This window comes from Mchenga conophoros, linkage group LG19, assembly GCF_057382185.1.
Source record: "Mchenga conophoros isolate Kocher_MC1m ecotype Shallow Benthic linkage group LG19, M_conophoros_male_GT1.1, whole genome shotgun sequence".
Classification (NCBI taxonomy): domain Eukaryota; kingdom Metazoa; phylum Chordata; class Actinopteri; order Cichliformes; family Cichlidae; genus Mchenga; species Mchenga conophoros.
In genome coordinates, this window is record NC_140544.1 from 1,314,406 (window position 1) to 1,341,358 (window position 26,953).

Genomic DNA, 26,953 nt, shown 5'->3' on the forward strand with positions numbered 1-26,953 from the left:
GATACTGCCTAAGGGAAGCATGTATAATGTAAACAGAATTGGTCCTAGCACTGAACCCTGTGGAACTCCATAATTAACCTCAGTGTGTGAAGAGGACTCTCCATTTACATGCACGAATTGGAGTCTATTAGATAGATATGATACAAACCACTGCAGCGCAGTACTTGTAATACCTACAGCATGTTCTAATCGCTCTAATAGGATATTATGATCAACAGTATCGAACGCTGCACTGAGGTCTAGCAGGACAAGCACAGAGATGAGTCCACTGTCAGAGGCCATAAGAAGATCATTTGTAACCTTCACTAAAGCTGTTTCTGTGCTGTGCTGAGCTCTGAAACCTGACTGAAACTCTTCAAATAAACCATTCCTCTGCAGATGATCTGTTAGCTGTTTGACAACTACTCTTTCAAGGATTTTTGATATGAAAGGAAGGTTGGAGATTGGCCTATAATTAGCTAAGACTGCTGGGTCTAGAGATGGCTTTTTGAGTAAAGGTTTAACTACAGCCAGCTTGAAGGCCTGTGGTACATAGCCGATTATTAGAGATAGGTTGATCATATTTAAGATCGAAGAATTAATTAATGGCAGGACTTCTTTGAGCAGTTTTGTAGGAATGGGGTCTAAAAGACACGTTGATGGTTTGGAGGAAGTAATTATTGAAGTTAACTCAGAAAGATCAATTGGAGAAAAAGAGTCTAACTTAATATCAATGGTACTAAGAGTAGCTGTAGATAATATTACATCTGTGGGATGATTATTGGTAATTTTTTCTCTAATGATAAAAATTTTATTTGTGAAGAAGTTCATGAAGTCATTACTAGTTAACGTTAAAGGGATGGTTGGCTCAAAAGAGCTCTGACTTTTTGTCAGCCTGGCTACAGTGCTGAAGAGAAACCTAGGGTTGTTCTTATTTTCTTCAATCAGTGATGAATAGTAAGATGTTCTGGCTTTGCGGAGGGCTTTCTTATAAAGCAGCAAACTATTTCTCCAGGCTAAATGATGATCCTCTAGATTTGTGACACGCCATTTCCTCTCCAGATTACGAGTCATCTGCTTTAGGGTACGTGTTTCAGAATTATACCACGGAGTCAGGTACTTCTGATTTGAGGCCTTAGTTTTCACAGGAGCTACAGTATCCAGAGTCGTACGTAGTGAGGAGGTGAAATTATTAACAAGATAATCGACCTCTGTTGGGGTAGCGTTCAGATAGCTGCTTTGCTCTGTGTTGGTACAGGGCATTGGAGATGATAACAGTGGGTGGATTATATTCTTAAACTTAGTTACAGTGCTTTCAGAAAGACATCTACTTTGATAAAGTCTACTCTTCACCGCTGTGTAATCAATTATTGTAAAAGTAAATGTTATCAGGAAATGATCAGACAGGAGAGGGTTTTCAGGAAACACTGTTAAATGTTCAGGTTCGATGCCATATGTTAAAACAAGATCTAGAGTGTGATTAAAGTGGTGGGTGGGTTCTTTTACATTTTGAGAGAAACCAATTGAGTCTAATAACAGATTAAATGCCATGTTGAGGCTGTCATTTTTAGCATCTACATGGATGTTAAAATCACCCACAATAATTATTTTATCTGAGCTCAGAACTAAATTAGATATAAAGTCTGAGAAATCAGACAGAAACTCTGTGTAAGGCCCAGGTGGACGATAGATGATAACAAGTAAGACTGGTTTCTGAGTTTCACAGCTGGGGTGGACAATGTTAAGCATCAGGCTTTCAAATGAATTAAAAGTCTGTCTTGGTCTTTCATTAATTAATAGGCTGGTGTGAAAAATTGCTGCCACACCGCCCCCTCGGCCTGTGCTTCGAGATTTCTGGTAGTTAGAATGGCTCGGGGGTGTTGATTCATTTAAACTAACATAATCATCCTGCTGCAACCAGGTTTCTGTAAGGCAGAGTAAATCAATTTGTTGATCAATTATTAAGTCATGTACTAACAGAGACTTGGAGGAGAGAGACCTAATATTTAATAATCCACATTTCACTGTTTTACTCTTTGGTTCAGATGTGGATACTGTATTGTTCTTTCTTTGTGATTGTTTATGTTTAAGTTGTTTGTCGCTGGTTTTTAGTTTGTTTTTTGTCTTTTTGGAAGCTGACACAGTCTCTATGGAGACGGGTTTTTGGGGGGGTAGCAGGAGGAGAGAAGCTGCAGAGAAGCGTGTAAGACTGCAACTCTGCTTCCTGGTCCCAACTCTGGATAGTCATATTTTGGGGGGTTTAATAAATTTGTCCATATTTCTAGAAATGAGAGCTGCTCCATCCAAAGTGGGATGGATGCCGTCTCTCCTAACAAGACCAGGTTTCCTCCAGAAGGTTTGCCAATTATCTATGAAGCCCACATCGTTTCTGGGACACCACTCAGACAGCCAGCAATTTAAGGAGAACATGCGGCTAAACATGTCACTCCTGGTCTGATTGGGGAGGGGACCAGAGAAAACTACAGAGTCCGACATTGTTTTGGCAAAGTTGCACACCGATTCAATATTGATTTTAGTGACCTCCGATTGGCGTAACCGGGTGTCATTACTGCCGACGTGAATTATGATTTTACTGAATTTACGTTTACCCTTAGCCAGCAGTTTTAAATTTCCTTCAATGTCGCCTGCTCTGGCCCCTGGAAGACAATTGACTATGGTTGCCGGTGTCTCTAGCTTCACATGTCTGAGAACAGAATCGCCAATTACCAGAGTTTGACCCCCGGCGGGTGTGTCGCCGAGTGGGGAAAAACGGTTAGACACATGAACGGGTTGGTGGTGTACCTGGGGCTTCTGTTTAGGACTATGCTTCCTCCTCTAATAAATCCTGCTTCTCTGGTGCTGTTGTGTAGCAGTGTGTACACCTGAGACTGCCACCTGTCTGTCCTGCACTCTCTCTCTGTTTCTTTCTCTCTGATTGTGGAATAAAAGTATGAACATGTGTTTATAAGTTACACTTGTGTCTGAATCCTGCAGCTTATCACACATTTGATTTCCATGTGTGACGACTGCAAGTGTCCAGAGTGAGGACAGACTGAGGGACCCACTGCTGCACATCATCTGTGAGGCTTTGCACCCCTGATGATCCACCAGGACAAACTCAGCAGTGTGTGAGGAAGAGGAGGAGGAAGAGCCAGCAGCAGCTGACAGATGGAGAGAATAGACAGACTGTTCCCTGTTTGTGAAGGACTGCTAGGAAAGTTTAACATGACTGTCTGTGCTGAATCAGTCTTATTAGGTAATGTTCAAATAATGTGATCATCCCAGTGTTTCCAGTGTGGGAGAAAGTACTCAGAGTACTCAGGGCCTTCAAGTTACACACTATGAAAGGCAGCAACAAGTTTAATGTTCAGAAACCTAAAGTATGTATCAGCAGCAGAATGGAGCTAAAATAAATGTTGGTTTCAGTTCTATGAAGCTTTGAGTATTTTGGATCAGTAGCTGCTGTGTTTGTTGCATCATATTGCTGTAACTGTTTATATGCTTTATATATTCTGAGCTAAGTTGATCTATAGTGTTACATCATATTCTATAAGGATGTTATGTGTTTGTAGACTTTCTGCCCAGTTTGACCCATTTAGCAGACGTCAGCCTGTTTAAGGCTCTGATGTCTATTCTGTGTGACTTACAGCAGTTATGACATGGTCTGATTTTCTCACCCAATAAAGGAATTTTTCATATATCAGTCTACTCTTCATTCTATCAGAAACAGTTATCACAGCTCGTACATTTGCTTTTTACACATATATGTAAGCATTGAGCCAAATTTAGTAATGCCAACATATTAAATGAACAATATTTGTCTCTTATATATAACACATCTGTATACACACTGTCACAGATACTTGTCTTTGAGTGAAGATTTAAGGTGATAGAAAATATAAATAAATGCAACTTGAATCTGTACTGCTCAGTATTTGACACGGAGTTCAACCTCACTGCTGTAATAGCTAATAATGATTAATATAATAACTATAATATTGGCCATATTATATTTACATTACCAAAGTGAGATGACTTTAGTCTCATGAACAACATTAGCTAATTCTTATTTACTAACTAATCTTAAATAACTGTTCAGTACAGAAATGAAGCCCAACAATCATGTTTTACTGTCCTGTGGTCTCAGCCTCAGCTACAAATCACAAAGAGCTCATGTAGAAACAAATGTACAAAATATGTTCTCCTTCATTTCTGTCAAACAAAGCTGTATGAAACGTTTCCAGCTGTTAGTATCATGGTTGCTAGGCAACCTGGGCAGCGCGACGGAGGCTAGACCGTCCCATTTCACAAGCCTAAAAGCCTCGCACTTCTGGCCTTAGTGGTCTTTGAGTACGCCCTTGAGGACGGTTAAGGCTGCCTACTTTAAGGCTGCAGACCCTGAATTGGGATACAACCATACATACATGTTTTGGTTCGTGCAACTAGTCCGTCGGGTTATTGTCTCCCCAGAAACATTTCCGTTGTGTCTTGTGTGCTTTTGCTTTTTGCAGCGTTTTTCTTTTTGCAGCATTTTTCTTTTTGCAGCATTTTTCTTTTTGCAGGCGTTTTTCTTTTTGCAAGTACTTTCTGAAGTTGCAGTCCGTTTGGCCACTCAGGGCCACCGTACTATCGGCCCCCTTGGCTAAACTTTGGTAGATCCGCCCCACAGTTACCAGCCGTCAGCTATGTAGAAAAAGATCCTGGTGTAGAAAGTAATATTAAATAAATTCTAACAACAGCTTATCAAGCTTAAACGTGCTGCTGTTGTTCAGCCGCCGGTTTCCTCTTTCTGGCGCAAAGTGAGCAATAAACAAACAAGAGAGACGGACTCGCGACTAGGGGTGGGTACCGGTATCCGGTGCCATCATGGCACCGGTTCTGACATAAACGGTAGGAACCAGACCGAAAAGTAGCGCACATTTTGCTTTATTTCGGTGCTTTTTCCTGAGATGTCACACACTTTGGATTCTAGCCAATCATTTTACCTTTGCAAGCGTAGTAGGCGGGCCCAGGTACGTACGTTCTTTTAGAGCAGAGCTACAGATTAAAAATGCCCAAGGCGAAGCGGTCAAAGTCTGTCTGTACTTCACAGCAAACGATGCAGACTCAGCAGCAACAAGTGCTTTAAGCTGATACTGTGACACTGTGCAAAGGAGGTAACACCTCGAATCTGATGAAACACCTAGCGATGTATAGCGTTTTGTTAAAAGCCGAGAAATGCGCCGTATTTGATAGCCTGCTGACTTCACACCGACTGATAGACTTCACACCGTGCACATCTACTGCAGGTGGGTTGCCTGTTATCGGACCCGGAGTTAGCAACATCCCCCAAAAACCCGAAGAGGAGAGTCCTGGCCCCTAGCCCTGCCAGTGTAGCAGAAATGATGACAGATGATGATGCAGCAGCAGCCGTTCTTCTCTGCGTGAATATCATAATATTGTTCGTGTGTAATTTACGTTGAGTAGACTAACCACGTTATTACATTAATGCATGTAAGGTGAACTAGCAAACACCGTCATAGCTACATGCGGCTGTCTTCTTGTTTGATGGCAGATACAGTACTCCCTTCACCCTGGCCAAAAAGGCTAAAATGACCAAAGAAAAAGTGGGAAAAAGTTAAACTTGAGAGGTTTTTGGACAAAGTTTGTCTTTTTTCCATTGACTAAGCACTGCTTCCAGCCAAGAGTGATGCCATAAATCCCCTATAGCGACAGAAAAGGCTAACATTGTTATCTTTTTCCAAAAAAACAGCTGAACATGAGAGGTTTTTGGACCAATTTTGTGTTCTCCATTCTTTAAGCACCGGTTCGAGCACAGTTTAAGCACCGGCACCATTTCAAAAGTACCGGTTTGGTACTGGTATCGGATAAAACCTAAATGATACCCATCCCTACTCACGACACAAAAGCCGATCAGCCGATCATTGATCAGTTTCACGTTTGAAGTACCAGCAGGAGAGGGAGGGAGAGAAAGGCAGTCGCTCCATATATCGGTTGTTAAGCTTAACGCTGGAATGCTTTACAAACATTCAGAGATGAACTTACACACTTGCTTTACTTCTCTCTGGGATAACTTTCTCGGAGATTCAATTCAATTCAATTTTATTTATATAGCGCCAAATCACAACAAAAGTCGCCTCAAGGCGCTTCATAGATACAGAGAAAAACCCAACAATCATATGACCCCCTATGAGCAGCACTTTGGCGACAGTGGGAAGGAAAAACTCCCTTTTAACAGGAAGAAACCTCCAGCAGAACCAGGCTCAGGGAGGGGCGGGGCCATCTGCTGCGACCGGTTGGGGTGAGAGAAGGAAGACAGGATAAAGACATGCTGTGGAAGAGAGACAGAGGTTAATAACAGATATGATTCAATGCAGAGAGGTCTGTTAACACATAGTGAGTGAGAAAGGTGACTGGAAAGGAAAAACTCAATGCATCATGGGAATCCCCCGGCAGCCTACGTCTATTGCAGCATAACTAAGGGAGGATTCAGGGTCACCTGGTCCAGCCCTAACTATATGCTTTAGCAAAAAGGAAAGTTTGAAGCCTAATCTTGAAAGTAGAGATAGTGTCTGTCTCCTGAATCCAAACTGGAAGCTGGTTCCACAGAAGAGGGGCCTGAAAACTGAAGGCTCTGCCTCCCATTCTACATCTGGGTCCTGGTTTCGTTCTGACTGTTCCCTGCATGCCGAATCAGCCATGTGGCTTGGGCGCTCGGTTTATGAACAGGTGCTCTTCACTTGGAATGTCTAGCTCCAGCATGATGAGCCTAAGTTTTTTTCTTCATATTCGTGGTGTTGTTATGACTAGTTTGCTCTCTGTTGTGGGCTACAGGGTTAGTTGTTTGCTTGGTCCCCGTTTAACTGGGAAAAGACCCTCAACCGTATTATTCTTTCTTTCTTGTTGTTCTATTTTGTGTTTGCAGCTCAGGTTTTACATGCTCTTTTTTCTCATGCTCAGCTATTGTAGGCACCATTACCTTTCCCTCTCTCTCTCTTTTTGTTGCATCCTCTCTTCCTGTTTGATTTTGCCATTTATATCTGGGGAGCTGAAGTTACTTGAACATTCATTTTACATCTGTGTGTGGGGTACATGATTAGTACTTCAGTTTCTGGTACTATTAAGTTATGTTCGTGGAACGTTCAAGGTCTGCAGAAACCCACCAAAAGACTAGCTGTGCTTTCCTTTTTGGAAAAGGGTGGAGGTTTCTTTGGTGTTTCTCCATGAGACTCATTTACAGGATAAGGACAACATCAAACTTAAGAGGGGCTGGGTTGGACAGGTGTTTGCAACTTTCTATTCTTCTTTTATTAGGGGCATAGCGATCCTCGTTAGCAAAAAGCTTGCATTCCAGTGTCTCAACTGTGTCAAAAATGACCATGGTCGCTATATAATAGTTAAGGGTACACTTCTGGGAAAAGAAGTGACATTTATGAATCTGTACTGTCCACCTGGCTACTCCCCTAGCTTTCTTGCCTCTTCTTTTGCCACGTTTGCCGGTCTTGCATCTGCAGACATGGGCGGGGACTTTAACTGTCACATTGATCCTGTGCTGGATAAGTGGCCGTCTAGTAGTTCCCCTCCCTCGAGCCAGGCCAGAATGCTCCCTTTGTTATGCTCTGACTATAGTTTCTGTGATGTTTGGAGGCAGCGACACCCTACCGACTTAGGATTTACATTTTTCTCCCTGCCCTAATAAAAAGGTTACACCAGAACTGACTATTGGTTCATCCCCGCTTCCAAAATTCCCCAGTCTCTCTCATGTGAGATTGGTAACATTATCTTATCGGACCACGCTCCCCTGTATTTATCTTATTCCCTGCCAGATGTTAGGGTTCTGTCTGGATGCTGGAGATTTTGCTCGTCCCTGCTTAGAGACAAGAAGTTTATTTCACATTCTAATTCGTAGTTCAGGATCTCAATCAGCTCCCCCTCCTTAGACAACCCTTCTATCCTCTGGAAACGTGTAAAGCCTTTTCCCGGGGTCTGATCATCTGTTTTGTGGCCTTTAGGAAGCGACAAAGGAATGAGCAATATTTAGCCCTCAAAACCAAGCTGACCGAGCTGGAGAAATTTCATATTGCATCTCCTACGCCATATTTACTTGAGGACCTCGCTGCCACTCGCACAGCTCTAAATACTCTTATGATCCAGAATTCTGAGCATACTCCTAAATTTGCCAAGCAGAGGATGTACAAATTTGGCGACAAACCGGGTAGATATCTTGCCAACAGGGGCGATTTTAGCCCATTTTTGGGGGTGCTTCAGCACCCCCACAATGAATCAAAGCACCCCCAAAGATCTCTTACTTTTTTAAACAATATTTGCTGTTTGTGGGACACACTACTAAAAATATAAAAAGCATACAGTACTTAATTGAGATGGAACATTTTAACAACAAAAGTATAGATAACCCCTCCCCCCCTCCCAAAATGGTTTGTTCTCGCCTCTCCCCTACTCTGACTCTAGCGCCGTTGCTGCCAGAGCAATAGTGGCTGAGACGCAGCTGAGCGGAGGTATGAGTGCCTGGCTTAAAACAGGACCTATTAGCTGCATTTAACCCTAAGTTACTCTTTAGTTAGGTAGGAGTCAGACCATGTTTCTTTTTAGCTGAAAAACATTACATCCAGGTAACCTGCTGTGTTGAAAACGTGTTTCCCGACTATGTTTGCTGCCCTATAATCTGTCCTGCTCTGTAGTAAAATCAGCGATATTTGACCGTCCTGTTGCTCCCATTGAAATGTATACAGGCTGTTTAAAATCTAAAACAACATTGTCCGTAGCCTGCTACTGTTACCACTGTCCTGTTTGAAATCTAATGAGAGAAACTGGTTATTTTGTCATATGTGCATGTGCCGATATTAAACCCAAGGTACTAACTAGCCAACTGACTGGATGCCCATTAACCTTATAACTCCTGTTGTTTGTGTGTGTGTGTGTGTGTGTGTGTGTGTGTGTGTGTGTGTGTGTGTGTGTGTGTTGGATATGAGGTTTTTTCAAAAAGAATGAGCCACATTCAGATAAAAGTGTAAGATCAAATGAGCAATCAATAAGGGATAATGTTGGATCAGTGTTTCAATATTTATATCTTTTATTAGATGTACATGTGGTTTGGTTATTTGCCTTTTGGTTGAAAGTACACTGAGAGAGGACTTTTTTATTAGTGATCTTAATAGTTTTGTTTTTTTTTTTAATCTAATTGAATACAATCTATTTGTGTATGACTGTCAGTCCAAAGAGGGAGAGAGGAAAGAGGGGAACATGAGTAGAAAGTACAAGGTCAGGAAGAACCAAGTAAGAAAACAGGCAGGGAGTACTAACAGGCAAAAGAGAAACTGTTAAATTGGCAAAGAAAAAAACCCAACTAATTTTACTCACAATCTGGAAGTTGTGTCTCCCTATATTAAAGCTGCTATACAGAATCTGCAAAACAAACTGGGTTGTCAGCCCTGGCACTGCATCACCATACTGAGCTTCAGTCAGAGGAAGTCACGGTTGCCAAAAACTTTTTGAAGCTCAAGAGTGAGGCTGGTGCCATCCCAGATATGTTAACATTGTACAATCTTCTGGATAATCAGATCTTCCCCACACTGAAAACTGTTATTCAGGTTGCCCTAACAAACCCAGTTAGCAGCTGTAGCTGTGAGAGGTCTTTTAGTGTCGAGTCAGCTCCATACCTGGCTGAGAAGGACCATGGGTCAAAGCCGACTCCAGCACCTGGCTGTGATGTCAGTTGAGAAAGAGATGCTTGAGAGACTTGACCACCAAAATGTGATAGACAGATTTGCCAACCTCAAGGTGAGGCGACATAGGATAAAAGAAAAGAAAAGAATCTGCAGAGCCGTAGTAGTATCTGCAGTAAAGATCTTTTCATACATTGTATACATTGTACCAGAGGCCAAGGTGTCTCCATTTTTCTAATTTTTTAATAGTAATTTGTACATTTCAAGGACTCTTCTATTTTTGGAGTGTATTTTTTATGTATCTGTATTATATTATACACACACATTAAAAGTGAATCTCTGTCCAAAAAATGCAAAAAGAAAAAAAATTTACTTTTTATTCACTGTGAGCATCATTCATTATTCTCCCGCAGTAATTCAGGTTAGGATATGTATTTTTTTTTATTCCAATCCATTCTTCTTTTGCAGCATTTAAATAACCTTTATCAGATTTGATGGTTTTGTTACAGACTTTTCAAAAAAGTGTTTTGCTTTTCTTTCACAGATGTGGGATTAAATTGTGTTAAAATGTACAACGAGGACCCAGGCACAGAGAGACTTGATTATATAAATAAATCATAAGATTTAAGAATCTTATGATTTAATAAAGAAATTTGCAGACTTGCACAGAGATGGTAAAATTATGAGGACTGATAATGGAGATGAAGACAACAGACGACGAGGACAGGGAGGAACAAGGGTTTAAATGCACCAAGGAGACAGTCAGAGGGAACTCAGGACAACTGGAGACATTTAAGGATGCAGGGACTGACAGAGACGGGGAAGAAGTCTCATCGTGATGAGTAAAGTTTATCTTGCCTGGATGGGCAGCTCTCTGGGTGCTCAGCACCCCCAAAGCTCTGATTCTAGAATCGCCCCTGCTTGCCAACCTTGTAAAAAGAAGGGCCGATTCTCTTGCCATTACAAGAGAAGAAGCCCTGTTTGCCTTGAACGCCATGCCATCAGGTAAAGCTCCAGGATGGATTTAGCTGTGAGTTTTACAGTTTCAGACAGTCCTTCTGGATCCACTTTTTAAATGGCATCCTGCCCCAGTCCCTCAAGGCCAATATTTCTGTTATTCTTAAAAAAGGTAAACCCCCTGATAAATGTACTTCATATACGCCCATTACCTTGCTGAATTCAGACTTGAAGTTACTCTCTAAGATATTAGCCCTACGACTCGAGAAGGTACTCCCCTATATAATTAATGAGGACCAAACAGTTTTTGTTAAAGGCGTAACTCCTCTGATAACATGAGGAGACTTCTTAATGTTATTCATCTTTCTGATGAGCCATTCCTTGTACTCTCTCTTGATGCAGAAAAAGCATTTGATCACGTTGAATGGTCGTATCTATTTTTTGCCTTAGAGGAATTTGGATTGGGTGAAATTGTTGTAAATTGGGTGAAAGTTCTCTATAACTCCCCGGTCGCAGCAGTTATAACTAACGGGATGCGCTCCAGCAATTTTGCTCTCCACCGTGGAAATAGGCAGGGCGATCCTCTTAGTCCTCTACTCTTTAATAGAACCGCTGAACCAGACCATAAGACAGGATGTTTTAATTTCTGGTATTTGTGTTAAAGAGAAGATACATAAAATCTCTTTATATGCAGATGATGTGTTGGTGCTCTTATCCCGACCTGAAACCTCCCTCCCCCGTAATTTCATCTTTCGGTGCATTTTCAGGCTATAAGATTAACTTTGCCAAGTCAGAGGCCATGCCCTTGGGTTCATTGTTGACAGTTCCGGTTACAACTGTTCCCTTTCCATTTCGTGGTCTCCTACTGGGTTTACTTATTTATATAAGGGTTTCTCCCTCTTATCAGCTGTTCAAGCTCAACTTTGTCCCTCTTTTCGATTCAATTAAGGCTGATCTGGAGTCGTTGGACTCGTCTCAGTTTGTTTTCATCAACCTCTCCTTGTGTCCACTTTATGACGGCCTGTATAGAGTTATTGACCAGAGGGCTCCACTCACATCACATGATGATGTAAAGACATTGTTCAGGGACTTTTGAAGACAGGATAAATGTAATCTCTCTTTTTTAAAGCGAGGACACATGCAAAGAAAAAACATTTGAAATTTTCTAGTTTGAACATTGGTCCAGCGGTTTTCAAATGTGTTCCTCAGCCCATGTAGAAGAATTTTCAGCAACGAATCTGAAGTCACATGAGGGCCTGAAGTTCACATGTGCCTCTGTACTTTAGACTTTCCAGAATGAGCCTCTGTTGTCTTTGGTACCTTTGCATTTAGGCTTCAAACTAATTATTTTGTTTTTATTTTTTAGTGTCCCAACAGACCTGTTTTATAGAATATGCAAGCTTATGGTAAATGGCCTGTATTTATATAGCGCTTTTACTAGTCCCTAAGGACCCCAAAGCGCTTTACATACATATCCACATATACATATCCATTCACACACATTCACACACTGGTGATGGCAGCTACATTGTAGCCACAGCCACCCTGGGGCGCACTGACAGAGGCGAGGCTGCCGGACACTGGCGCCACCGGGCCCTCTGACCACCACCAGTAGGTAACAGGTGAAGTGTCTTGCCCAAGGACACAACGACCGAGACTGTCCAAGCCGGGGCTCAAACCGGCAACCTTCCGATTACAAGGTGAACTCCTAACTCTTGAGCCACGATCGCCCCAGCTTAGTGCCAACCTGCTTATTTACAATAAAATTCTATGTTTCAACATGTGGTCATTTGTTACTTTAGTTATAGACAGCATGCTGCACATGGTCGAGGTGGGATTCCAGTTTTATTAAAAGCACGAGGGCTCTGACGTCCACTGACAGTAATCACTCCGTTGGAACACTCACACGCTGTTCTAGAGAGATCACTAGAAAAACAGTTTCCAATGTTCAACTTGAAACTCCAGAGTTTTAGTTCTGTTCCCTACAGTCTAAATTTTAAGGAGACCTTTACGGAGGTCACACAATGTTTGAAGCCATCCAGTCTCAAACGGGGTTCTGCTAAATTCATCAGAATAATAGGTTCTATCAGATCTGATAGCACATTGGGATATATTGGCAAAAACTCCAGACCTATCAGATCTGATAGGTCTGGAGTTTTTGCCAATATATCCCAATGTGCTACTTATCCATAACCCATAAGTTCTAATGAGGGTCTAACAAGGTTGTGGTAAAGTCACATTTCTAATGAAGGCTATAAAGTTTGAAGGAATTCTGTCGATATGCTAGTTAAGACGTTCTAAGACCAGTCTGATTTAAAATTGGGCTCCATGTTCTACTGTTGAATACACTACTACTTAATGGGTAAGTAGTAGTGCATCCAAAAAACGTTCTTTAGACATTTTGCTTGTCTAATGAGGGCATTAGAACACGTTTGTGTTCCATGTCAGCGATGTCGATTTCACTAGTTTCTACATTTCTCCCCTAGTTTCACCCCATGATTAACAGAGACGAGGCACGGAGGCATCAGTTCTGCCACAGGCTTTTATTGCAAAGTGGCTTCCTTTGATCTCAGAAACAACGTTCCACTTTAAGGCTCCAAATGTCGTGTTGTTGTGGGGTAGTCTCTCACTGCTGGGGTCAAATCTGCATCCTTTAGTGTTTCTTTACAAAATAAAAGTGCACTCTAACTCTGGTGTGACAGTTACATTCAAACTGAAAGTAAGGCGATGACCAAAACTAGAAAGTAGTGAGTCCAACAGGAATGAAAGCTGAGGTAAACAAATTATCTTGGAGACATAAATACAGAGAATTTAATGCAGATCTTTGCTGTCTTAACCTGTAGTGTTTCAACAGAAAGTGCTGGGTAATCTTTTCTGAATGCATAGTCTAACAGTGTCTGTCTGGCTGAAACATACTGGAGAGAGAGAAAAAACACTTTATAATAATAAATAAAGTCAAAAAAGCATGGTGAGTGTGACCTGTGTGCTGTTGGAGGCGCAACCCTCGCTTTCAACACACGTGGCTGCGTCTTTCACTTTTTGGCAAAAGTGGCTGTGTGAGAGAGACAGCCTTTCCTGTGGTTTGGTAGTGTCATCTCTTGTTTGTTTCTGAAAGGTGAACAGAAGTCATGTGGCAACAAACTGGGAGGTGTTTGCATATCATTATGTTAATGAGATCTTCTTAATGTCGGGGGAGGGAAAGTAAAAAGAACAAAAACCAAAAGAAAACAAAGAGGCCTAAAGATGCTAACTCCTTCAGGACATTGATACAGACAGAGCAAGCTGCTGGGTGAAGCAGTGGTGTTCAGGTGGGGTCAGGTGCTTCAGTCTGGATGGCACGGCGGTTGGCTTGACTCTGCTCAGTTTGTCGCCGAGACATCACAGCTGCTTGCCCTCCAGAGACACCACCGTGTTCCCGCCCAGCTTCTCAGCCAGTGTGCGAAAGTCCTGGATGTCATCCAGCCCGTTTGCCTGCCACTCGTGTTTGATACCTGTGGAGACACACCCACTCAGCACAATGTACAAACACTTCACAATGTTCATGAAGAAATTCCATTTAATATAATATTAAATGACTTTTTCTTTGAAGATGACTCATCCAGGAGAAACAGTATCAGGCCACTTCCTTATCCCTTCCATGTAATTTTCTATTTCATGAAATGCATCTTAACACGAAGCAGCTCCCACACTGATGTCGTCAAACGACGTTAAAATTGTTGGAATTGTTTCCTTTGTGACACGGAGAAGAAAGCAATAGGAGATGTGTGTACATAACAACAGAGATGGGCAGTAACGCATAATCTGATTACTTTTTTCAGGTAACGAGTAAAGTAAGGGATTACTATTGCAAAATCGGTAATTAGATTACCGTTACTTTCCCGTAGGAACGCTGCGTTACTGCGTTACTAAAACCGTGAGTTTTTTGCGAGAATGTCTCACGACAGTGACGTAAGCGAGTGCGACGTTAGTGACAGCAGCTGTGTGCAGATCAATAGTGGATCGAGTGCAGAGAGAGTATGAGCGTGCAGCGTTTAAAGCGTGGAAGTACTGACCTTACTTTGAGTTTGATTCCATAAAAAGTGACAAAAACATTAGCGTCCGCTGTGCGTGGGAAGAAAACTTCTTTTTACAGCGAAAAAACCCTAAACTTCCAACAAGCACCGAGTAGCTACGACGTAATGGGAAACTCACAGAGAAACTCGCGGATTCTTCCACTGACCGCGGCACACCTGCACCAGGGTAACCCTCCGCCTGCCCCACTCCTGCTTTACAGGTGAAAATAGAGCAACAGGACCGCTGAGTCTTTGACTTTATTTATTTTCTGCTGTGTTTTACTTGCATCTATTTGAAAGACTGAGTGTAAACACAAAAAATATTTTATTTTATGTGCTGGAATGTGCAGAAAATAGGTTTAAATGTTAAACTAATTTCTTCCAGTCAGAGAATGTTGCAGATAATTTAATTTTTGCTTGATGCATAAAGTTAAAAGATTAAAACTGATAAAACAAGTTTTAAAAAGAGACTTTTCCATTTGATTACATTTTGTATGATGGATTATGCAGAAAAAGTAGAATTGGGCTGAAAGATCTATTTATCACCTCTTCAGGTTGTAAATCGTGTTTTTAAAAAGTAACTAAGTAATTAATTACTTTTGAAAATAAGTAATCAGTTAAGTAACGGGATTACTTTTTTGGGGAAGTAATCAGTAATTAGTTACTGATTACTTTTTTCAAGTAACTTGACCAACGCTGCATAACAACCAAAAGAACTTTCCAGACACATTGTGGGGTTTCCACAGAACAAAGCTAATGGGTACTCGTGTGGCTGCAGTCTATGAGGAAACAACCGCTCACTGTGTAACCTCAGCAAACATTTTCCTCCTGTGTTCCTGGTTTCACTCGCTAATCATACTGCGAGCAATGTGTAATTTTGTAAATTAGGGTCCAATTAGTCAGAAAGGAGACTTGTGATTGACAAGTTGTTGACTGGGCACGTGCAGTGCTCCCTGGTTTCTCAGTTAGGTCCACGTTAACCTCACTAACCTATGGATCGTCTCACAGTGGCAGAGGTCATTCTCTCTATTGAAGGCTCTTTACCTCCCAAAATAAAGCTCCTTGAGATGACTGCTGTTGTCATTTGATTCTATAAAAATTAAACTGAACTGAGATGAATGAGCAGCAGCTCTAAAAACAGAAAAATCAATTTGGCAGTTCCCAAATATACACTTATAGCTGAAAGTGCTTCCCTTCTCAAGTAGGGCTGTTCGATATAACGATATATCGGATGACGATATAAAAACATCTGTTGTTTCATTTTATGCTATCGTTTGTTTCGTGGTGTCGCAAAACAAACGGTTTACTGCAATATTTTTTCATGGTTTTGATCGTCACTGTAGTGGCTATGTTAAGTTCTCTCTTTCTCTTATATGTAATATAACCACACTACAGACGGACAAGCGCCTGTTTTTATGCGTTGTCGTTAGCAACAACGACGGTAAAACCATCGCATCTCCACTTGTTTATTTTCCACATAAACCTTTCACAATAAAGCTCAAGATCCTGTTGAGACTTTCCAAAATAAACTGAATCACTCGAAAGAGTATGCAGAGTGTTTACGGACGAGAAGCAAAGAGCCGTCAGGTGCTAAAAAATAAAGCTTAGACTCAAACGTTAGAACAGGCTTTTCCCCGCAGCACGCCGTGTAATAAATACAAAGACAATGGCGGCCGTTACAACTTATGTCTAAAAATGCATCCTTTAATGCATCGGTTAAAACACAAGACTCCAGGTACACGACGCCCAGCTGGAAACACTTCACGCAAGTCGAGCTGCCCGAGATTCACAGAATTTACAGAAAACGTTAAATCTTTGTGATTTATATCGTTATCGGACGATAGATGTCTTATATCGGGATATGAGGTTTTGGTCATATCGCACAGCCCTATTCTCAATTACATCACCTGGAATGATATCGCATTCTTAAACCCTCGGGTTTAATGTGCACCCTTTGCAGCTGTAACAGGTTATAACTCTTCTGGGAAGGGGTCAGAAAAATAACCCTACAATAATCCCATCTCCCTCTATGGCAAAAACTACTGTAATGTGTCCCGTCCTCCTGTTTTCTCAGAAGGTAACACGGTAATAAATTTCCTTTTTATTGCCAATAATCATGGAACAAGTTAGTTTGAAAAGTAACGCTACCCAACACTGACAGTAGCATTGCGTTGGCGGGTGGGCGGTGCTTTAATACATGTTGAGCTGGCAGGAGTGAACCACCCTAACCCTGAAGGTCTTTTTTTTACTGTGTGAGTTTTTTCATGCATTTATCATGTTTATTTGGTTACTACGAGTTTGTCTGTTCCGTGCATTACTTTTACTGTAAATCTAGCCCTATTCTTTTTAAATCAGTCACTTGTTCTGACTTGACTAAAATCGCCACGTCTGCTCTTTCATACAGGTTTCTTAACACAACACCTGAACCCAACAAATATAACCTGGACCCACTCAGCCAATCACAAATAATCCTAACAAAAAAAACAGTAGCTGTCCTCATCATTGTTTTCCATACTCTGAGTGGGTTTTAGTGTATTTTTAACTTTTTATTCTATTACTTATGTTAGGCTTTCAAAAAAAATTGTGTTTTTTTCCCTGCACTTTGTGTAAAAACCAAGATGATATTCACACAGGAGCCTGGTTCTGCTGGAGGTTTCTTCCTGTTAAAAGGGAGTTTTTCCTTCCCACTGTCGCCAAAGTGCTGCTCATAGGGGGTCATATGATTGTTGGGGTTTTCTCTGTATGTATTATTGTAGGTAGGGGTGGGCGATAGAAACGATATAAATTTGGCCAACGATAGAGATTTTGACTATACCACTCTATGGCGATAGCGCATGTTGATGATGTCCTCAAACTGCGCCTGTTTTGGTCGAAAGCGTCGCAGCGGCTAAAACCATTATCATCTGCAAATTATGCCGACAGTCACAGCAAAGAGATGAAGCACTTTTGAAATATGGGGAAAGCCAAAAACTGCGCTTCCTCCACTTCCGTAATATTGATTCATTAATGTTGAATTCTCTCTTTATTCCCATGTTGTTCCAGTATATTAATAACTAACCTCGTATTGTGGATGAATAATCTCAGTTGTTCTCCTGACTGAAGTTTGGCCCGTGTACAGCATCCTGCTATACGATTGCATTTGTCCCTGACCACCAGAATCCCTCACATTAACTTTTATCCAGTGGAAAAAAAGTTGGCGTTCATCCTCCAGCTTCACTGTGCTAATGTTATGCTAACATAGCTGTGTCGCTAGCAATCACGTAGCACAACATTATGTACCAGGTAGTCCAACTTCAGTAACCTGCAAACGTCACTGCTGTTTAGTTTTCTTCTAAGTCCGTTAAATTTAATAAATTCTGTTTTCATGGATGCCTGGATGTAAAACTTAATACACCTGGTAAAGCAGCAACACTGATCATTTTATTAAAGATGAAAGAATTTAGACCATTTTTAACTCTCAGTGTTCGTTTGACTTTGGGACCTGAAGCTGACGGAGTTTTGGACCCAGATTACTCCGGGAAGCTCCTCACTACGGCAGCCGTAATGCTCTGACAATCCATCGAGCAGTGCAGCTTACCAAAGCTGTACTAAAACATTTTTTAACAGATTTCTGCCAAAATCAGTTCGAGGTCAGTAAGCACAACCAGAATTCATACATAAGGCACACTCTCGATTTTTGAGAAAATTAAAGGATTTTAAGTCCTTATAGTGCGGAAAATATGTTATACAGAAGAAAAGAATATATCGCGATATATATCGTTACCGCACATGCTTCAAATTATATCGCGATATGAATTTTAGGCCATATCGCTCAGCCCTAATTGTAGGCTCTACCTTACAGTATAAAGCACCTTGAGGCGACTGTTGTTGTGATTTGACGCTGTATAAATACAGTAAAATTGCATTACAGAGGACAAATGAATAGGCTGGGTCTCAGCCCAAGCCCCCCACCCCTTTAAAAGCTATTTCACAGGAATATATGTTCAAACTTTGGACCATGAAATTTTTAAGCAGTGAATGTCATAACCACAGGTGTGTCAGACGCGTGAACTTCCGACTCGTGCTTCTACCTAAAAATAAGCAACATCATCAATAAAGAGGCTCGATGATGGCCCAAAAAAATAACAGAGTGGTGTATATGCAGATCTGAACACTTACCTGTAAACTTCTTTTTAATGGCATCTTTAGAGCTGGCATAAATCATCTTGCTCTTCAGTGGAGCGCTCTCTGGAGCCCTGAGGAGGAAGAAAAACAGAGTCACATGATGTCATGGTGGATGTTCACATTAAACGGTGACAAAGGTTCAAATAATGAGATCAGCTTATGGAAAAAGCAAGACCTGCGAGCCAAAAGCTCAGGCTTAGGACTAGGGCTGGGCTATATCATACCGTTCTCTGCAACACCGGTATAATGTTGGGCAACGATAAGAAAATGAAATATCGCGATAGAATATGGTTAAAACGTGCACGCGCAGTGCCTATGTTTACATACGCACATGGCCGAAAAAGCATGGCGGCGACGGAGAATGAGAAGAGCGAAAGTGGATCGTTGAATGAAACAGATGAACCTGAACTGGTTTGTAAAAATGCTGCAACTTCAGTGGTGTGGAACTGGTTTAGCTTTCGTCCGTCAGATACACAACAAAGCACTATTTTTGGTAGCGCATGCTAGCGGGCCGTTGTTATTACCGTGTTGTTTGGAAAATACGGCGCACTTAAAATCAATCCTTTGATTTTTCTGAAAGTCGACAGAGCCCCTTATAATCCCGTGTGCCTTATGTATGAACTCTGGTTGTGTTACTGACCTCAAAACGATTTTATGTGCACGGCGCTCGAAAATCTGTCAAATGTTTCAGTACGACTTTGCTGAGCTACGAAGCCGCACCGCTTGATGGATTGTTGGAGCATTACGGCTATCGTAGGCAGGAGCCTCGCAGAGTGATACGTACTGTGCTTCAACATAATATTACCGTATTGTGTGTGTATAAGCTCTTAAGTTTTGTTGATATTATACTTGGTTATGCTGAGGATATGTTGGCCAGTTTCCACTGGAAATGCCTTTTGGTTAAACTGTCAGCGAGGAAACTACAGCAAATCAACTTTGTAAAGAAAATTATTTATAGCATATGTATATACTGTCACAGAGAAAGATTATGTATTCAAAGTCTTGCACCCATCCCATCTACTTCAGCCCAGATTCAGACTGATCTCATAATCCTGACTACTCCCAAATAATACAGTACCAGAAGAGGAAAACCAGGTCCTCCTTCTTGGACTCCTTGGTCTCGTAGGTGGCATCATACAGAGCGTATCTACAATCATTGGGTGGGAGGAGTTTGACAAAGCTGGCGTAGGGGTCTTCCACTGTGTCGCCGATGTCCCCCACCAGGATCTGCTTTCCCTCTTCCACGATGATTGTCTTCTTGTCGTCACTCAGACAGAACAACACCGCCTTCTTCCTCTTCTTCACCTCATCCTGGGTTGAAGACTTCCTGACCTTCATGTCATTGAACACTCTGATGACTTCATCGTTCACTGTCACACCTGATGCCTGCAAAGAAGAGGCAGTAACTCAGTGAAGCTCTTCATTTGTTGCAAAATGTCAAAAAAGAATGAGGAGCCTCAGTCTACAACTGTTTGTAATATAGTCTCCAATAATACCGGTCCAAATTTGATAACATTTTATATTATGTGACATAAAGTTTAATACTGCTGACACCATGTATTTAAATTCTCTAGCACACAGCGAGAAAACAGACAAGCCCAGCAGCATCTGAGAGCAGCAGTCACGGGTCGGCCTCCAACGACAGTAAGTTAGTATTCTTAGGAAAGTCAACACTGTGATTCTTAAAGAGGAGCTGATCAACATGCTGTGAGGTCAAAGTGTGACGATGTCTCCAGCCATCGAGAAGACTTCTATTAAAACACTAGTACCTGGGATACAAAGGAGTTTTTCCCCCCAGCATGGCCAGGAGAGGACAGACTTGCTCATGGGATTTCTACCAGTTTAGTGCCAGTGGTGTAGCCCTCCTGAGATCTTTTTTCCTCCTCTGCAGCTGTGGCAGATAATAATTTTGGAGGTGCTCCAACATCATCATAAGTGTGACCAAGCCAGTCTGTTAGCCCACACGGCTTCCTCATCCTGGCTGGTATGACAGGGTGTCGGTCTGTCATCCTGCTCAGTGATGTCAGATTCCTCCTGAGCTTTATCGCCTACTGGCTCGGGAACGGCCTCTTCTCTTTCTGTAGAGAATCCACGTTGTGATGGTATCCCATACCTGGGTTCCAGTGTTTGGAGCATTTTCCACAATGCTGTACAGACACAGGTCTTTGCAGATAGAGTGTTATTTTCTTGGCTTGCTCTGAATTGGGAGGTAGCCAACCAGCACTTGGCTTGGATCATTTTTCAGTTGAGCTGATTCAGAGTTAACATTAACACAGGAAGGCAAAGCCATCCCTGGGTGTAACATGAGTCCTGATGTTCGTAGAATTTCTATATTTTCATATGACACTCCTTGCAGACCCCATGTATCACTTCCATTTCATTAAAAAAAATGTCCAGAAATTTGATTTAAACACAAATGACACCTTCCTCGTTTCTATCTCTGCCTCCGTTATCCCACATGTGGTCATCACCTCTGCCGAGCTCACTAAGGGGAAAAAACTCTTCAATTGCGCCATCTGGTGGACTGCAAGAGCAACTGATACAAAACGAGTTTGCTTTATATTTGCATTTCATAAGAAAATATCACTATTTGGCATCACTGGATCGATACATATTTGACAAATATGTAAACACTTTTTGTTTGTTATACTATGCAGCACTGACCGCGCCCCCATACACACACACACGTTTACAAATGTTTAAGTGTATCTTTCTATGTTAAAGGAGGATGATACCCACGACCTGAGGAAACACTACAAGTGGGAGACGGTGATGACCACAGCTGGCATGACAGCTCCACCCAAAGTCTCTGATGATAAAAACAATCTCTGGTTTGGACTTTGGATTCTGAAGACCGAGAGGTGATAAGTGAAAACGATAAAATGCAATAGGCAATATGATGGTGATGCTTTTCCAACTTAGCATCTACAGAACGGCATCCACAAATACTGAATGAGTTTCCATTTCAAATGAAAAATATTCGAGGTATAAAAACACATCGATGCGCATACACAAACAACTGATCCATATTAGTCAGATTACACAAAGTTAGTTGCTGCATTAGCTGCTTATAAATAACAATAACAACAATGAAGAAAACCGCCGGATGCATTAATAAATTCAGAATAAAGCAAAGAGAATCAGGACTGCTCTCTTTAAAACAATCAGAAGTGACATGAAGTCCCCGGCTGGTTTGACTGGTGCACCACAGCTTAGCCTACAGGCCGCCATACAGACTGCACAGTCACCGTCCGTCTCATTCACTCGGACTCGGTCGGGCCTTCCGGACCCCATTCACCTTAATCTAGCGGGTCCAGCCGGCCGGATCCGGTCCGAACCTCGTTCACACGGACCCGCAGGATTCAGGCCCGTCACCGCACCAGGACATCAACTGGAATAAGATGGCCGCCCCGGGCCACACGGCCTGCGGCTAGGCACGGCCCAGTCTGGTCCGGCCTGGCCCAACTCACAATACGGGCCGTTAATTTGGATAAAAATCTTTGAACACAAACTAAAAAAAGACAATGTACCGACGTCAGTAGACTAAATCCTGATGTCGGAGGTGGCTCGACCACGTAGACACCGAATAATCTGCTGAGAGAGCGGCTAATTAACGGGAGCGGCAGCCATGCTAGCTAACATCATGCTACACGCCAAGACGCAAATAACGGCGTGTCACAGATCCGCACCGCAAACAGTGAGCTTCCTCCGAACCTCGGCCCAGCACACGGGACCGTTTCGGCTGGTTCTTACCATGTTGTCCCGGGGTTTGTCCGGACTGCTTTGCTGTCAGAACGGTATTTCTCGTGGGTGAAAGGTAGCGGGGAATGTGGCCGGCTGACCAAAGAAGAAGGAAAGGAGGGGGGAGTCTGGAAGGGAGTGGAAGAGGAAGAGAGGCGGTTCTTGACCGATGTCACTCCGTAAGACTCACCAGGAAGAGCTGTGGAGGCGCATTCAATGTTTAAAGAGCTTCGTTTACTTCTTTCTTCACTGTAAACTTTCACAAGATCAGCTTAGTTTTAGCGAGAACTCCATTCAAATGCATGTAATAGCGAGAAACGCGAAATAAAGCGTTTTTCTACAACTTCATAAAGACAGCTGTAATTTTTGATAGAAGACTCAGACACACCTATTTATGGCTTTCTTATAGAATTCAACACGCCCGAGCTGGGAAAAATAGGCTTTTCAGCTGTTTGAGCTAATATCTATCTATCTATCTATCTATCTATCTATCTATCTATCTATCTATCTATCTATCTGTATATAGATATCTCTCTCTCTCTATATATATCTCTCTCTATATATATATCTCTATATATCTCTCTCTCTATATATATAACACCCAGCACGCCCCTGCGGGCGGTTTATCCTTCAAGCTCGGGTCCTCTACCAGAGGCCTGGGAGCTTGAGGGTCCTGCGCAGTATCTTAGCTGTTCCCAGGACTGCGCTCTTCTGGACAGAGATCTCCGATATCTATATCTATCTATATATCTATATATCTATCTATATCTATATATCTAGATATATATATCTATATATCTAGATAGATAGATATAGATAGATAGATCTCTATATCTATCTCTATCTCTATGATATAGATATATATGTGTGTGTGTGTGTGTGTGTGTGTGTGAGATTCTCCTCATATATCTGTGAGACTGATGTGACCAGTGTGGATCTTCAATGAGGCACCCCAATACAGGAAGGCAGGGAGCCGGCTCACAAATTCGATTCAATTTTATTTATATAGCCCCAAATCACAACGAAGGTTGTCTCAAGGCGCTTAAAGTTAATAGGATCTCTCTCTTTCAGAATCATGTATAATAATAGGCTGGAGACACTTTAAAAAAAATATTTTCCTGCAGCCAGTCTCACATTCTCTCTCTCACACACACACAACCACCATTCTGCCAAGGTTGAAGTTGGATCAGGTCTACACACACAAAATCCAGATGTTAAAATTATTTTCATTAACTACTAATTTTTTATTAGTCTACATATTTTCTTTGGGACGGGGGTTGGGGTTGTCATCTCTCATCGTATCTCATTGGGACAGCGTACTGGCTCAGGGAAAGTCCGTTTACAGCTAAGACTACACCTGCAATAACCTTTATGGCAGAGGGAGCAAAGCCAGCAGTATCCAGTAAAACCAGCTGAAGTCTACTTCAGTCAGCCTAAGAATGGAAACCAAGAGCAGACCTGAAGAGGAGGCCCCAGGTTCCAGATGTCATCCACACTACCATAAGACCAGTAGTTTTGCTCTCCACAGAGGGAAAAAGATCATCATTGTGTAGTTGGTCATCGGAAGAGGTGTGCGAGGAGCCATGGTGCAGGACTGTGGTGATAAAGACTGGCAGACACAGGTGAACCTGGTCGAGATAGGTGGCAGAGGCTTCTTTGCCCAACTAGTCTGCAAACTGTTTTTGTGCGCTCAAATGTGGACTTTACATGATGGCTTTCATTTTTTTTTAGATCCTGATTAATTTTGATAGTAACAAAGACCGGTGAATATTTCAGTTATCGCCTCAGATTATAATGTACGAAAAAAAAAGAATATATAATGTAAGAAAACAGATTCACAACAGCAACTTTCAAGATGAAAGATCATGTGACTGGATGTAGTTGCTTATAAAAAGGCAATTTATTTTTACATTAGAACAACAAACAGATGAAAGCTTCAGGAGGAAGAGGGAGGCTAGCAGTCATAAATAAAGACAATACTGAGGCTAAATAAATACACAGCAGATGGGGAGGGGAGGAGTGAGGCTGCAGCAGCTCCAGTGTAGTGTCTACTGCTGACCTCCATCCTTCAACGCAGACATCATCATCATCATCATCATCACAGCATGTAATTGACAATGCTGACAAAACCAAAACAACTAATGTAGAAAAACTCAGTAGTCAAAAAACAAACAAACAAACAAAAAACTACAAATCCACAGAGGCAGCTGCAGCTTAAAGGACCAGCTCAAATCGTGCACTTCTTTAGTGATCAGATCTGATCAGACTTTTGTGTTTTGTCAGATTAACAAGGAGAATTGTTATCAAGTAGCTCAATGCACGACAGACTCAGATCCACGCCTTTAAACTGAATCCCGTCTGAATGGAGCTTTAAAGGAATCCTTTGAGTCTCAATGCTAAGCTGGGGGAAGGTGTTCCTGAGATGTTGAAGCATCTTCATAGTCTCTCAAACTGCATCTATAACTCTGCCAATGCAATATAATGAAAGGGTTTGCACTACTAGCTGCATGTTATTGGTTACAGTTTGAAATTCACCCAGTAGATCATTACAGAAGTCTGTGGAAGCCACAATCAACACAGTCTGGTTGAATTGATAATTAGCATAAACAGGTGTACATGTACATATTACCTGCGTGTTTTAAATTTATACATCCCAATAAAAACAAGGCTGTTGTTTCAGTGTCATCATTAAATGAAATTTAGCCAAAAAGTTTTTATGGTCTTCTGATTGTATCCTAATGAAAAATCAAGCATTTCCGTTCAAACCAAGCTAAAGTTACTCAGCTCTACGCCCCACAGTGAGTCTGAGTGCATGGAAGCTGCAATCACGTCAGCCCAAGGGTCATGCTGCAGGCTGTGCATGCCATCAAATAACTTCATGTAGAGGAATTAATCAGTTATTTTTCTATTATTAAATGTTCCTTTGTAAACCAATCTGGTCATACTTCACGTGCTAGAAAACCTATTTAAATACAATTTACTGTTGTAATAGTGCTGGCCACAGACTTCCATCGATTGAGCCCCGAATCCCTGCAGCTGCTCCGCTTCAGTAAAACTAGCTGAAACAGTTTACACTGAAATCACAAATCCCTGAGAAAACACTGAGGGCCTCAAGTCCCAGAGTATTTAGTGGTTTTTGCTTTTCTGGATTAAAGGAAACATCAGGTGAAATCAGGTGGGACTCTACTGTCGTTACAGCGCCACAGGAATGTGTCTGTGCCCATCAATCTGCTACATGTCTGTCTATCCAATAGACTAGAAATAAATGCCCTGATCAGCAGGTCATACAAAGCCTAGCTCACAACTTTCCCATGAACTCACAGCAGCTGCAACGTATTTAATTTTGAGAGAGACGCTTTTAAACGCACAACACATGAGAAGGGCAGAGCTCCCAGAACAGATTCATGTAAGAAGCAGTGGAAAAAAGCTCATTTTAACAATGGAACTTTAACTCTTTTTAACATTAATTTAATGGTTCTGCTGACCTTTGCCCTCCGTTATCCCTTTGCTTAACGGAGCACACAGGTTGCTAATATATTTTGACACCTTTTCAGTCCTTTGGGAACAAAACAACTGCAACTTCTACATCTGTCTCCTCTTTCCAGTCCCTGGACGGCGGTGAAGGTGACAGGAGTGCGTCTGCTTCAGTGTCGGGAGCGTTTGGTGGGCAGGGCAGAGCCGTGCTCCAATAGGCCAAGTCTGCTCAGCTCAGCGTGGAAGAACCGCTGCAGTCGATGTCCGGCCTTCGCCTCATTAGTGTGACGAGGATTATACTGAAGACAGTTGGAGAACATCAGCTCCACATCTGAGATATACTCGCCTGCAGACACCAAATGGAGAGAAATGAGAGTCACATGTTCACATTGTGCACAGAAGCACGCATGTTCTGACCGCAGTGATCTACACGTGGCTCACCTGCAGTCTGGTATTCACAGTTGTTGACTTTCTCTCTGATGGTGTTCAGCGCAATCGGCTTCTTAATGATGTCATAGTAATCTGGAACCTGTATGGAGATGTAACGGGTAAAGAAATATGCTACAGGCTGCGTTTCTGGTCAGACACAATGACATCAAATATAGACTCGACCCGGGCCTGAAGTTAATTACTACTGTGGAAAAAGTCTAAATGGCAACTGCTCCATTTCCCAGCATGACAATGATCCCAAACGTACTGTCAAAGCATACCTGCATATTGCTGCATCCATTTCCCTCACAAAACAAAGGATGCACAGTGCTGTGGTCCACAACATCTTCAGAGTTAAACCTCCATCCTGAACCATAGTTCATGTTCCTAAACCTGACTCGTCTGCTTTTCCTACCAAGTTGTGTTTGAGGTAAGTATCTAACTGTTACTAAGATGACTAAATTTAATTCTGAT

At 42.0% G+C, this 26,953-nt stretch overlaps 2 protein-coding genes across 4 annotated transcripts in view; both read right to left on the reverse strand.

The window, feature by feature from the left end:
* Positions 1-13,143: 13,143 nt before the first annotated feature.
* Positions 13,144-22,746, reverse strand: cfl2 (cofilin 2 (muscle)). The gene is made up of 4 exons (XM_085256990.1): positions 22,589-22,746; positions 19,914-20,221; positions 18,830-18,906; positions 13,144-14,110 (listed from the first exon to the last, which is right to left on the reverse strand). Exons 1-4 carry the CDS (start codon positions 22,589-22,591, stop codon positions 13,998-14,000), a joined length of 501 nt encoding a protein of 166 aa, XP_085113116.1. The 5' UTR covers positions 22,592-22,746; the 3' UTR covers positions 13,144-13,997.
* A 1,706-nt stretch (positions 22,747-24,452) lies between these two features.
* The window catches only part of baz1a (bromodomain adjacent to zinc finger domain, 1A), a 39,168-nt gene continuing 36,667 nt past the window's right edge, over positions 24,453-26,953 (reverse strand). For all 3 annotated transcript variants that reach the window (XM_085258143.1, XM_085258144.1, XM_085258145.1), the window contains 2 exons: positions 26,492-26,579; positions 24,453-26,396 (listed from right to left, as the gene is read on the reverse strand). In XM_085258143.1, the coding sequence (XP_085114269.1) occupies positions 26,221-26,396; positions 26,492-26,579 (264 nt within the window). In that variant the 3' untranslated portion in view covers positions 24,453-26,220. The remainder of the gene's footprint in view (positions 26,397-26,491; positions 26,580-26,953) is intronic.

Coding starts and splice junctions, on each gene's coding strand:
- cfl2 (XM_085256990.1), bottom strand. Junction 18,907..19,913: donor GACCTGGTTTTCCTCTTCTG/GTACTGTATTAT, acceptor CTTCCTCCTCAG/GGCTCCAGAGAGCGCTCCAC. Junction 14,111..18,829: donor CATTAAAAAGAAGTTTACAG/GTAAGTGTTCAG, acceptor GTGTCTCCACAG/GTATCAAACACGAGTGGCAG.